General features: G+C 39.8%; 1 protein-coding gene across 2 annotated transcripts; it reads right to left on the reverse strand.

The window, feature by feature from the left end:
• Positions 1–1736: 1736 nt before the first annotated feature.
• On the reverse strand, positions 1737–11164 carry LOC311108713 (uncharacterized protein). Of its 2 annotated transcripts, none has more exons than XM_084151431.1 (9): positions 10996–11164; positions 5988–6056; positions 5770–5892; positions 5489–5542; positions 5072–5087; positions 4626–4820; positions 4243–4445; positions 4055–4142; positions 1737–3180 (listed from the first exon to the last, which is right to left on the reverse strand). In XM_084151431.1, the coding sequence occupies exons 2-9, from the start codon at positions 6000–6002 to the stop codon at positions 3050–3052; spliced, it is 825 nt and encodes a 274-aa protein (XP_084007557.1). In that variant the 5' UTR covers positions 6003–6056; positions 10996–11164; the 3' UTR covers positions 1737–3049. The 2 variants fall into 2 exon arrangements, with proteins under 2 accessions (XP_084007557.1, XP_084007558.1); XM_084151432.1 differs by lacking the exon at positions 10996–11164 and adding an exon at positions 9087–9261 and having other exon boundaries at positions 2653–3180.
• Positions 11165–11422: the final 258 nt, after the last annotated feature.

Below are 11422 nucleotides of genomic sequence, written 5' to 3' on the forward strand. Positions count from 1 at the left end.
GGAAATGTGCAATTCAATGTGTATCACAAATAAATAGCTGTCGGAGCTGTGACCACCCGGAAAAAAATGTCATTGTGGATTCTATTCTGATCTGCTGTATCAATGTCTTTGCTACAATGTTTCAGCACTATTTTCAGAACCATGGATAGCGCCCATATAATTTACAACGTTTCGATCTGACATTCAATTTATCCTATGCATAGACCCGACGTGCGCTGTTTTCAGGACCATGGACAGCGTCCCTGGAAACCAAGGTTCTGGAACTATCAACCAGCACTTGGGTAGTTTTGCTTTACATGGCAGTCAATACGAAAAGAACTAATGACCAAAGAATGACCTAAAATGTCACTTTACAACCAGTGTTAGTGAATGTAGCATCATGTTTTGTTTAAAGATGGATGGTTTGGGAAATAGTTTTGATTTTTAATGCTGGTAACCCGTTGTATAAAAGCCTCGTGGCTATGACCACATCACAGCCATGATAAAAATGTCATAAAACATGGCCTCTTATGTATTATTACTTAATTACTCTATGGTATCTTTGTTTGATTCCACAACAAGGTTAAACTGATAAGAAACCATGCTACTGAGACTGTGAACTTCTATTGGGATCACTGCTTTAATTTCTCAGTTGGAAAATATTTCAGTTGTTATTACAAATCAGTTTTTGTTTTTTACGTTAGTAAAATGTTTTACTTCCAGTGTATTGGCCTAAGATATAAACTTGTAATCGATACTTTTGCGAGGGGGCATGTTTTGCTTTATTTTAATTTTTATGTCATAAACAGGATGGATAAAGACTATGTTTTGAAATATGCAATAGCTTTTGAAATATTCATAGCTAGTAATTGACAGTGTTTCACTATAGTTTTGCCTTTGTTCAAGCTGTGCTGGCCTCTGGGAGAATGGTGGTTGGGAGTGTGCAGTAAGCGAGAACTGCATTCCTCTAGTTGATGTGAAGTGCAGCTTCTGGTAATAGTCAGGTCAGCCAGTCTCCCCTCCCGTGCCCTCCCTTGTCTGATCCCAGCTATTACCTTTGTGTTCTGGAAACGTCCTATCCTACAGTAGTGGAAAAAGTACTACGTGTTCATACTTGAGTAAAAGTAAAGATACCTTATTAGAAAATAACTCAAGTAAAAGTGAAAGTCACCCAGTAAAATACAACTTGAGTAAAAGTCTAAAAGTATCTGGTTTTAAATGTACTTAAGTACAGTGGTGGAAAAAGTACTCAATTGTCATACTTGAGAAAAAGTAAAAAAAGTAAAAGTAAATACTATACATAAAATTCCTTATGTTAAGCAAACCAGACGGCACGATTTTCTTGTTTTTATTTTATTTACGGTCAGCCAGGGGCACACTCCAACACTCAGACATCATTTACAAAAACAATATTTGTTATTAGAGTGTCTAGTTTGAGAAACAGATGCCTCACATGTCCTCAACTGGCAGCTTCATTAAATAGTACCCGCAAAACACCAGTCTCAACGTCAACAGTGAAGAGCCGACTCCGGGATGCTGATCTTTTAGGCAGAGTTGCAAAGAAAAAGTCCAGTGTCTGTGTTCTTTTGCCGAACTTAATCTTTTATTTTTATTGGGAGGTCTGAAATGTGGCTTTTTATTTGCAACTCTGAAGGTCAGCATCCTGGAGTCACCTCTTCACTGTTGACGTTGAGACTGGTGTTTTGCGGGTACTATTTAATGAAGCTGCCAGTTGAGGACCTGTGAGGCGTCTGTTTCTCAAACTAGACACTCTAATGTATTTGTCCTCTTGCTCAGTTGTGCACCGGGGCCTGCCACTCCTCTTTCTATTCTGGTTAGAGCCAGTTTGCGCTGTTCTGTAAAAAATTGCTTTTCTTTCGAAAACAAGGACATTTCTAAGTGACCCCAAACTTTTGAATGGTAGTGTACAGTGAGGGAAAAAGTATTTGATCCCCTGCTGATTTTGTATGTTTGCTCACTGGCAAAGACATGATCAGTTTATAATTTTAATGGTAGGTTTATTTGAACAGTGAGAGACAGAATAACAACAACAAAATCCAGAAAAAAGCATGTCAAAAATGTTATAAATTGATTTGCATTTTAATGAGGGAAATAAGTATTTGACCCCTCTGCAAAACATGAATTGTACTTGGTGGCAAAACCCTTGTTGGCAATCACAGAGGTCAGATGTTTCTTGTAGTTGACCACCAGGTTTGCACACATCTCAGGAGGGATTTTGTCCCACTCCTCATTGCAGATCTTCTCCAAGTCATTAAGGTTTCGAGGCTGATGTATGGCAACTCAAACCTTCAGCTCCCTCCACAGATTTTATATGGGATTAAGGTCTGGAGACTGGCTAGGCCACTCCAGGACCTTAATGTGCTTCTTCTTGAGCCACTCCTTTGTTGCCTTGGCCGTGTGTTTTGGGTCATTGTCATGCTGGAATAACCATCCATGACCCATTTTCAATGCCCTGGCTGAGGGAAGGAGGTTCTCACCCAAGATTTGACGGTACATGGCCCCGTCCATCGTCCCTTTGATGCGGTGAAGTTGTCCTGTCCCCTTAGCAGAAAAACACCCCCAAAGCATAATGTTTCCACCTCCATGTTTGACGGTGGGGATGGTGTTCTTGGGGTCATAGGCAGCATTCCTCCTCCTCCAAACACGGCGAGTTGAGTTGATGCCAAAGAGCTCGATTTTGGTCTCATCTGACCACAACACTTTCACCCAGTTCTCCTCTGAATCATTTCTTTGTCAGTGGGCAAACGTACAAAATCAGCAGGGGATCAAATACTTTTTTCCTTCACTGTATATATATTTTTATTTATACTCCCATCAAAAGATGTCTCAAGCATTACATTACATTGTCTTTATATTTATCTACATTAATGGAGTTAATTATTCCCCAATTTTGACAAAACACACTTTAGCTGTTCCAGACTCACTTAGGCTATACGTGCATATTCTAAGGTTTATAGTTAGTTATATTTCTAGGGTTCAATTGCCAAATGTTTTGACTAACAATAGAGATTTTTCTAAATCAGACTTCAATCCACTTTTTCACTCATTATTACAACTTAATGGCTGGGGAGCAATGTGCTTCATCCTCATTTTGCACTTCATGATCACACACAGGCACTTCATCTGTTGCAGTGGTTGAGGTAAGACTCAGCGATTCTGGCCAACCCACCCTTTGCCAACCTAAAGAAACAAAACCACATCAGATGTTACTGATAGTATCTTGGCCTGATATAAATCTAATATCCTGCAGCTTTATGAGCCACAGGCCCTTATTGTGTCATCCTAAACCCTAAACACCATTGGATATGTTTTTCATTAAAGGGGTGGCAGGTAGCTTAGTGGTTAAGAGCGCTGGGCCAGTAACCTAAAGGTCACTGGTTCGAATCCCCAAGCCGACTAGGTGACAAATCAGTCGATGTGCCCTTGAGCAAGGCACTTAACACTAATTGCTCCCGTAAGTCGCTCTGGATAAGAGCGTCTGCTAAATGACTAAAATGTAAATGTATACTTAGGAATTTTGGCAAAGAGGCCCTTTATCTACTTCACCAGAGTCAGATGAACTCGTGGATACCATTTTTATGTCTCTGCAGTTTGAAGGAAGTTTGTTAATTAGTGCTAGTGCAATTGCTAACTAGTGTTAGCGCAATGACTGGAAGGCTATGGGTCTCTACTAGCATGCTAGCAGATACCCATGACTGGAAGGCTACGGGTATCTACTAGCATGCATAGACATAAAAATCATATCCACAAGTTCATCTGACTCTGCGGGGGAAGTAGATAAAGGGCCTCATTGCCAAAATCCCCAAGTATCCCTTTAATGTTCCTGTTATTCATAAAGGCAATGTCAGCATCATTGACTTATTCACACTATAAACACCCAGGCACAATTAACACAGTACAAATAGGAGCTAGTGTGGTGTCAGGTTGCAGAATTCAATTTTGATTACTGATGCTAACATAACATTTGAAATTGTACTTTCAGCTTATCTTGATGTGATATCAATTTGACCTGTGTTCATGTAATTACAATGATAATATCAATGAATATACCTACATGAATTTAGAACTGACTTAAACAATTGGAAAACCTCAGTTAAGAACCACCCGATGATCATACGAGGGTCAAAGGAAGAAACTGCAATCTGTGAAAAAATAACAATAAATAAAAACTGGTTCTCCTTGTATAAAAATTATTCTATAGAGTCACATTGTATTTAAAATGGTGTAAAAATGATAGAATACCTCAGGATGTATATTAAGCTTCTTCAGAATCTCTTTGACTGCTTCTTCATTGCGATGACACTCCAATAGTCCCTTGCTCTCATGGAAGAGACAGTCCACTGTGAGTATTACATCACCTCTGGTCACTAGTCTGCTGCTGTCAGGTACGGTGTAGTCTGGGTTGAAGGTGTGATGCAGCACTACCAGAATGACAGGTTTACCAACTGTCAAAAAGGAAACAAAATACATGTCAACTCTTAACCATGGATATGTGTAGCCTAGTAATGTATGCTAAATGTAAAAATATGCATAAATTACTGTTGCCATTGTCAATTACTTTTATTTTGACCCTAAACATGGAAGACAGTAGCTGTCAGAGGAATTTGGTCAGATTACTGAACTACCTGGAATCTGCTGCAGTGCTGCCTCAATATCAGTCCCAGCACGAGAGACGATGGGACAGAAAACCAGGATGACATCACTCTCCTCTTGTGATGTCACCTCAGTACCGGTAGTGGTTGCGGTGAGTTGCTGTGTTATGCCCTCATGAGACCCCAGAGTATTCCCAGCTACAGTAACTAGTATAGCTATCCTTGGCTCTACAGAGAGAAAAAACATGTATGTAAAAAATGCCTGTGCTGCAACAATGGTACATTGTGGTACATTTACAAGCGGCAAAATTGCAATGAAATACATAGTTGACATTTCTGAAATATGCCCCTGATTGTGCAGTGATATCCGCTTTGCAGCAGCACTTTTCTTAACCTGTGCTGCAGCGCAGGGAAACGTAATAAGCTGCCCACCTCTGGGTATAATATCAACGTTCAATTTGTAACAGGTAGTTACTTACTTTTTGGAGAATCCTGCTGCAACAGAGAGAAGTTCAGAAATGAACCCAAAAAGTAAATTCTCTCAACTTTGTATAAAAGTTAACCGTTTTTTTGGTGCTGTGACTCACTCTGATCACCCAATCAATGTCTATCAGCTGCTGGGGTTGCTACAGAGAGGAGGTCAAAGGGTGGTGTAGTGTAGCCATGTAATAAGTAACCCTGCTGATTGTTTCATTGCTGATTGCTTGTTTTTAGCTCCCAGAGCTAATGCCTAGGCTTTAGCTAAGTGGGATAATGTGATGTTGACAGTCCAGATTCAATACATTTAATCATCCCTAGGAAAGTGTCTGGACACCAGCATAATATATTGTATATTTTTGTATAATCACATCAGCCATTGCGCAAAGTAGCAAAGTTTGAAATTAGAAAATAAATACCTCCAGGTTTTTATACTCAAGGGCTTCACTGGGTTCAATAAACTCCCAGTCAGTCTGCAAGTTAAAATACACAGTATAGAGAGAAAAGTTCAGAAATTACACAACTTTGTATCATAAACAATTGATAAGATTACAAAGCTTTATTGTATGATGATGTAACCCTTATTAACATCGCATATTGAACATTTAATTAAACGTCGCATATATACCATTTAATTAATATATACTAATTTAATTGTACAGTTGTTAATATCAGCTGATAAGAACCAAAGTTTGTTTACAATGTCAGGGTCTTTGTTAACATCTGTAGGAAGTTGGTTTGGCTCTCCTGTTGCTGTGTGGTCACCCATTGCATCTGACAAGAGGTCCTCTTGAGGCCTACTTAAAGGTGCTAAGATTTCCATCTGCAAATATCCCTAATGTCAATAACTTATCAATAGAATAAAATGAATAAAAAACTAGGAAAGAGAGGTCGATTGAACATTTGCAGCATCTTTACCTCCTTATTGTTCATGACTGACTGTATTTCACTGACCCTGCAGAGCGACACAGACAGGATCACCTGTAACTGAAATATAGACAAGGGGGTAGCTGCATCCCAATATGGCGACCATATCAATATGGGCGAGTGGGTGTGTCGAAAGGAAAGTAGTGGGTGTGTCGAAAGGAAAGTAGTGGGCGTGTGGAAAGGAGTGGGTGTGTCGAAAGCGCTTTGCTATAGGTTAGACGGTTTTGATTGAACTGTGTTTTTATTCTTTCATTTTTTATCACGCAACTACCTTAAATTGAGCTATAGTTTGGACTTCTGTTTTGAAGCCAGAGGATGAGTCTGAGTCATATTTCACTGTTAGTTTTACACAAATAATTGTACATTTTCAGTTATAAAACTGACGTAATTGTTTTATTAAAAGTATTGATGATGGGGTGTACTGTTACTTCATGCGTTGTATGTGTGTGCTTACTGTGACGGTCACCCTGATATTGGCTACTAGGTAGCTACTTCCCACGCTGTTGCCGGACAGTAGTGCTCGTCAAGCGGGACCGAAGGGCATTGTTTCCCGGTGTTGTTGCTGTTCATGCCCTCCCCATTGAATAGTAGATTGTATGTACAGTGGGGAGAACAAGTATTTGATACACTGCCGATTTTGCAGGTTTTCCTACTTACAAAGCATGTAGAGGTCTGTAATTTTATCATAGGTACACTTCAACTGTGAGAGACGGAGTCTAAAACAAAAATCCAGAAAATCACATTGCATGATTTGTAAGTAATTAATTTGCATTTTATTGCATGACATAAGTATTTGATCACCTACCAACCAGTAAGAATTCCGGCTCTCACAGACCTGTTAGTTTTTCTTTCAGAAGCCCTCCTGTTCTCTACTCATTACCTGTATTAACTGCACCTGTTTGAACTCGTTACCTGTATAAAAGACACCTGTCCACATACTCAATCAAACAGACTCCAACTTCTCCATAATGGCCAAGAACAGAGAGCTGTGTAGGGACATCAGGGATAAAATTGTAGACCTGCACAAGGCTGGGATGGGCTACAGGACAATAGGCAAGCAGCTTGGTGAGAAGGCAACAACTGTTGGCGTAATTATTAGAAAATAGAAGAAGTTCAAGATGACGGTCAATCACTCTCGGTCTGGGGCTCCATGCAAGATCTCACCTCGTGGGGCATCAATGATCAGGGGGAAGGTGAGGGATCAGCCCAGAACTACACGGCAGGACCTGGTCAATGACCTGAAGAGAGCTGGGACCACAGTCTCAAAGAAAACCATTAGTAACACACTACGCCGTCATGGATTAAAATCCTGCAGCGCACGCAATGTCCCCCTGCTCAAGCCAGCACATGTCCAGGCCCGTCTGAAGTTTGCCAATGACCATCTGGATGATCCAGAGGAGGAATGGGAGAAGGTCATGTGGTCTGATGAGACAAAAATAGAGCTTTTTGGTCTAAACTCCACTCGCGGTGTTTGGAGGAAGAAGAAGGATGAGTACAACCCCAAGAACACCATCCCAACCGTGAAGCATGGAGGTGGAAAGTAAAAGTATAAATAATTTCAAATTCCTTATATTATGCAAACCAGACGGCACAATTTTCTTGTTTTATTTAAATGTACGGATAGCCAGGAAAACATTCCAACACTCAGACATTCATTTACAAACGAAGCATGTGTTTAGTGAGTCTGCCAGATTAGAGGCAGTAGGGATGACCAGGGATGTTCTCTTGACAAGTGCTTGAATTTCACCATTTTCCTGTCAGAATGTAACGAGTACTTTTGGGTGTCAGGGAAAATGTATGGAGTAAAAAGTACATTATTTTCTTTAGGAATGTAGTGAAGTAAAAGTAAAATTTGTCCAAAATATAAATAGTAAAGTAAAGTACAGATACTTAAGTAGTACTTTAAAGTATTTTTACTTAAGTACTTTACACCACTGCCTCCCAGGCCCACCCATGGCTGGGCCCCTGCCCAGTCATGTGAAATCCATAGATTACGGTCTAATAAATTCCTTTCAATTGACTGATTTCCTTACATGAACTGTAACTCAGTAAAATCATTGAAATTGTTGGATGTTGCGTTTATATTTTTGTTCATTATAGATGGTTATCAAATTAGTTATTTATTGTGTATGCTAGGCTGCTTTCCTACTTTAAATAAAATCACGTGAGAGAAACAATGGCCACCTTAGCTACCGCCGGCGCCACTACCATGATACCAAGTAGGAAGCACCTTAAGTCGGCAGGCACGTTTATGCAACACTGGTGCAATGGTCTCCTGTTTACTTGTTGTGCGGCCCAATCAGCCACGAAAACGGTTTTGAGTGGCAACAAATCTGCCCAATTAGTTTACTCGCTTTCCATACTCTCACTCCTTTCGACACACACACTCGCCCATACTCCGGTAGGCCATATTGGGCTGCAGCTACCCATACATGGAAATACAGTACATAGCCTAATTACATGGTTTGTGGCTGGGGCAAGAATAATACACCCAATTTAAGAATATCAATTTGTTTACCTGCACCATACTCTCACGATGTCAACCAACATAGAAATGAAACAAACTAGTCACAACATCAGGTTTGGATGAGAGAGGGTCTTCAAATACCAGAACAAAAGTCATATTATCTTAACATGTTATGTAAACACGTCTGTACTGCTTCTATTTTCACTCTTGAAACGTCCTCCTGATTTCTAGTAATCAGAAAGTGAAAGTGTGAGTATGCACAGCCCGTTGGTCGGGGATAACGTTCAACGCATAATCAGCCAACACTCTTTTGCTCTGACAAAAATAATGTATCTATTCGTTTTTATTGGTTAATTTCACAACAGTTCAGTCATGTCACAACAATAAACAATTTTCTGATAAAGAAAAGGTCAAATTGCATTATACAATGCAAGTATTGATTGGTATAACAATAATAATCTGTACGAATTTGTGAGCTCATTGACTGACTGTATTTCACTGACCCTGCAAAGCAACACAGACAGGATCACCTGTTAATGAAATACATAGGTAATTACATAGATTGTGACTGAGGCAAGAAAAATATGTGCAATTTAAGAATATAAATTAGTTTAGCTACTTACCGCACAATACTGTCACGATGTCAACCAAGACAGAAAATAAACAAACTAGTCACAAACATCAGGTTTGGATAAGAGGGTTGTCAAATACCAGATCAAAAGTCGTATTATCTTAACTTGATCTGTCTGTCTGTACTTCTTCTACTTTCACTCTTGAAATGCACAGATAAAACAATGAGACAGATATTTCACCAGATGTATAAATGTGAAGCATCTGCTTGGCGTTTCCACTCACTAACAAATATGGTAGTGAGAAGAAGTCCTTCTTCTTCAGTGGTGTTTATCGGCGGTTGGCATCCAACGTTATGGTGCATTACCGCCACCTACTGTACTGAAGTGTGGCCAGAGACAGGGAGAAACTAAATCCTACTTGCCAGCCCCGTTGCTCTTAAAAAAGATAACAAAATATTTGAGACTATATCTAATGACGTTCTACTCAATATACTCTGTAAACTAATTTCCTGTATACCCTTCTCCCTCATACTAAATCTCATCATCTCTCTTTCCCTCTGATACTGCCCACACTGTAGAAATACATGCTCCACGGTCTCTGTTTCCTGACAATAAATCACTTTCCTGTTGGATGCTTTCCTATCACATTTTAATGTCTTATTCAACTGGCTGGGTCCCACCCTTAATCTTGTAAAAAAAAAAATAGCCTCCTCTCTCCTGTCCCTTCCTGCCGTCCTCCCCTCCCCGACTTTCCTCTGTACTTGAAATACATGCCTTCCCTTATTATCGTAATTCCACTGCTCCTGCCATCACTACCATCACTGTATATATCAGTCTTTTTGCCTCTGCCTTGCTCATTGAAACTTCAACATCAACATCCCCACTACTAAGTGCTTGTTTAGCCATTTCATCTACTGCCTCGTTCCCCTCCACCCCCACATGGGTTCGGACCCATGTAAATCTTATCTGTATATCCATCTGTTTAATCCTGTCATGGGTTTGTGAGAGGAAGCCCACTGGCCGGCAGCGGGAGAAGGATGAAACTAGATGGATTTTGGCCGACATTCTGCACATTTTCTCGATGAAACATTTTAACTCAATACAGTTTTCTGTTCACAAAACTAGAATATGTTATGAACAGAGTGGACTAAGTTTTGTAAACTTTACCCTTTTCAAACGTTTTTAAAAAATCACGTTGTTTAGAAGAATTGCAAAAGCGAGTTGAGTTATTACACACGGGTACTTCACAAAATGGGCGTTTTCCCTAACGGAAATATCAAGATACGTGCTAGAACACACCATTAGGATCTCAATAGCTCTGCCCACCATCGGTGTGTTCGTAAATTAAATCTGGAGTGTCAGAGTGCGCACTGGGCATTCGTAAATTCAGAGCATTGTCAGATTGTCCATTTCTACATTCAGAGCATTTCTCTATCGGAGCGTTCACTGCGAATATCAATTTGTTTACCTGCACCATACTCTCACGATGTCAACCAACACAGAAATTAAACAAACTAGTCACAACACCAGGTTTGGATGAGAGAGGGTTGTCAAATACCAGATCAAAAGTCGTATTATCTTAACATGTTATGTAAACACGTCTGTACTGCTTCTACTTTCACTCTTGAAACGTCCTCCTGATTTCTAGTAATCAGAAAGTGAAAGTGTCAGTATGCACAGCTAACACTCTTTTGCTCTGACAAAATTATTGGTTACTTACACAACAGTTCATTCTTGTCACAACAATACACAATTTTCTAATGAAGTAAAGGTCAAATTGCATTACTCAATGCAAGTATTGATTGGTTTAACAGTAAGAATCTGCATGTGAGTTCATTGACTGACCCTGCCAACAAACGAGACAGCAACACAGACCCTGCAAAGCAACACAGACATCGATTGTGGCTGAGGCAAGGAAAATATGTGCAATTTAAGAATATCAATTAGTTTAGCTACTTACCGCACAATACTGTCACGATGTCAACCAAGACAGAAAATAAGCAAACTAGTCACAAACATCAGGTTTGGTGAGAGGGTCGTCAAAAACCAGATCAAAAGTCGTATTATCTTAACTTGATCTGTCTGTCTGTACTTCTTCTACTTTCACTCTTGAAACGCACAGATAGAACAATGAGACAGATATTTCACCAGATGTATAAATGTGAAGCATCCGCTTGGTGTTTCCACTCACGACCAAATATGGTCGTGAGAGGAAGCCCACTGTCCGGCAGTGGGACAAGGATGAAACAAGATGGATTTTGGCCGACATTCTGCAAATGTTCTCGATTAAACATTTGATCTTTATACAGTTTTCTGTTTCCAAAACTAGAATCTGTTATGAACAGAGTGGACTAAGTTTTGTAGACTTTACCCTTTGCAAACTTTTT

The sequence above is a fragment of the Coregonus lavaretus genome, assembly GCF_964263955.1.
Source record: "Coregonus lavaretus genome assembly, chromosome: 33".
Classification (NCBI taxonomy): domain Eukaryota; kingdom Metazoa; phylum Chordata; class Actinopteri; order Salmoniformes; family Salmonidae; genus Coregonus; species Coregonus lavaretus.

Excerpts from the sequence above, each read along its gene's own strand:
- LOC311108713 (XM_084151431.1), bottom strand. Across the intron at positions 5,543-5,769 it reads TTAACAAAGACCCTGACATT|ACTGACTGGGAGTTTATTGA; the intron begins GTAAACAAACTT and ends TTTAACTTGCAG. Across the intron at positions 4,446-4,625 it reads AGCACTGCAGCAGATTCCAG|TTGGTAAACCTGTCATTCTG; the intron begins GTAGTTCAGTAA and ends CCTTTTTGACAG.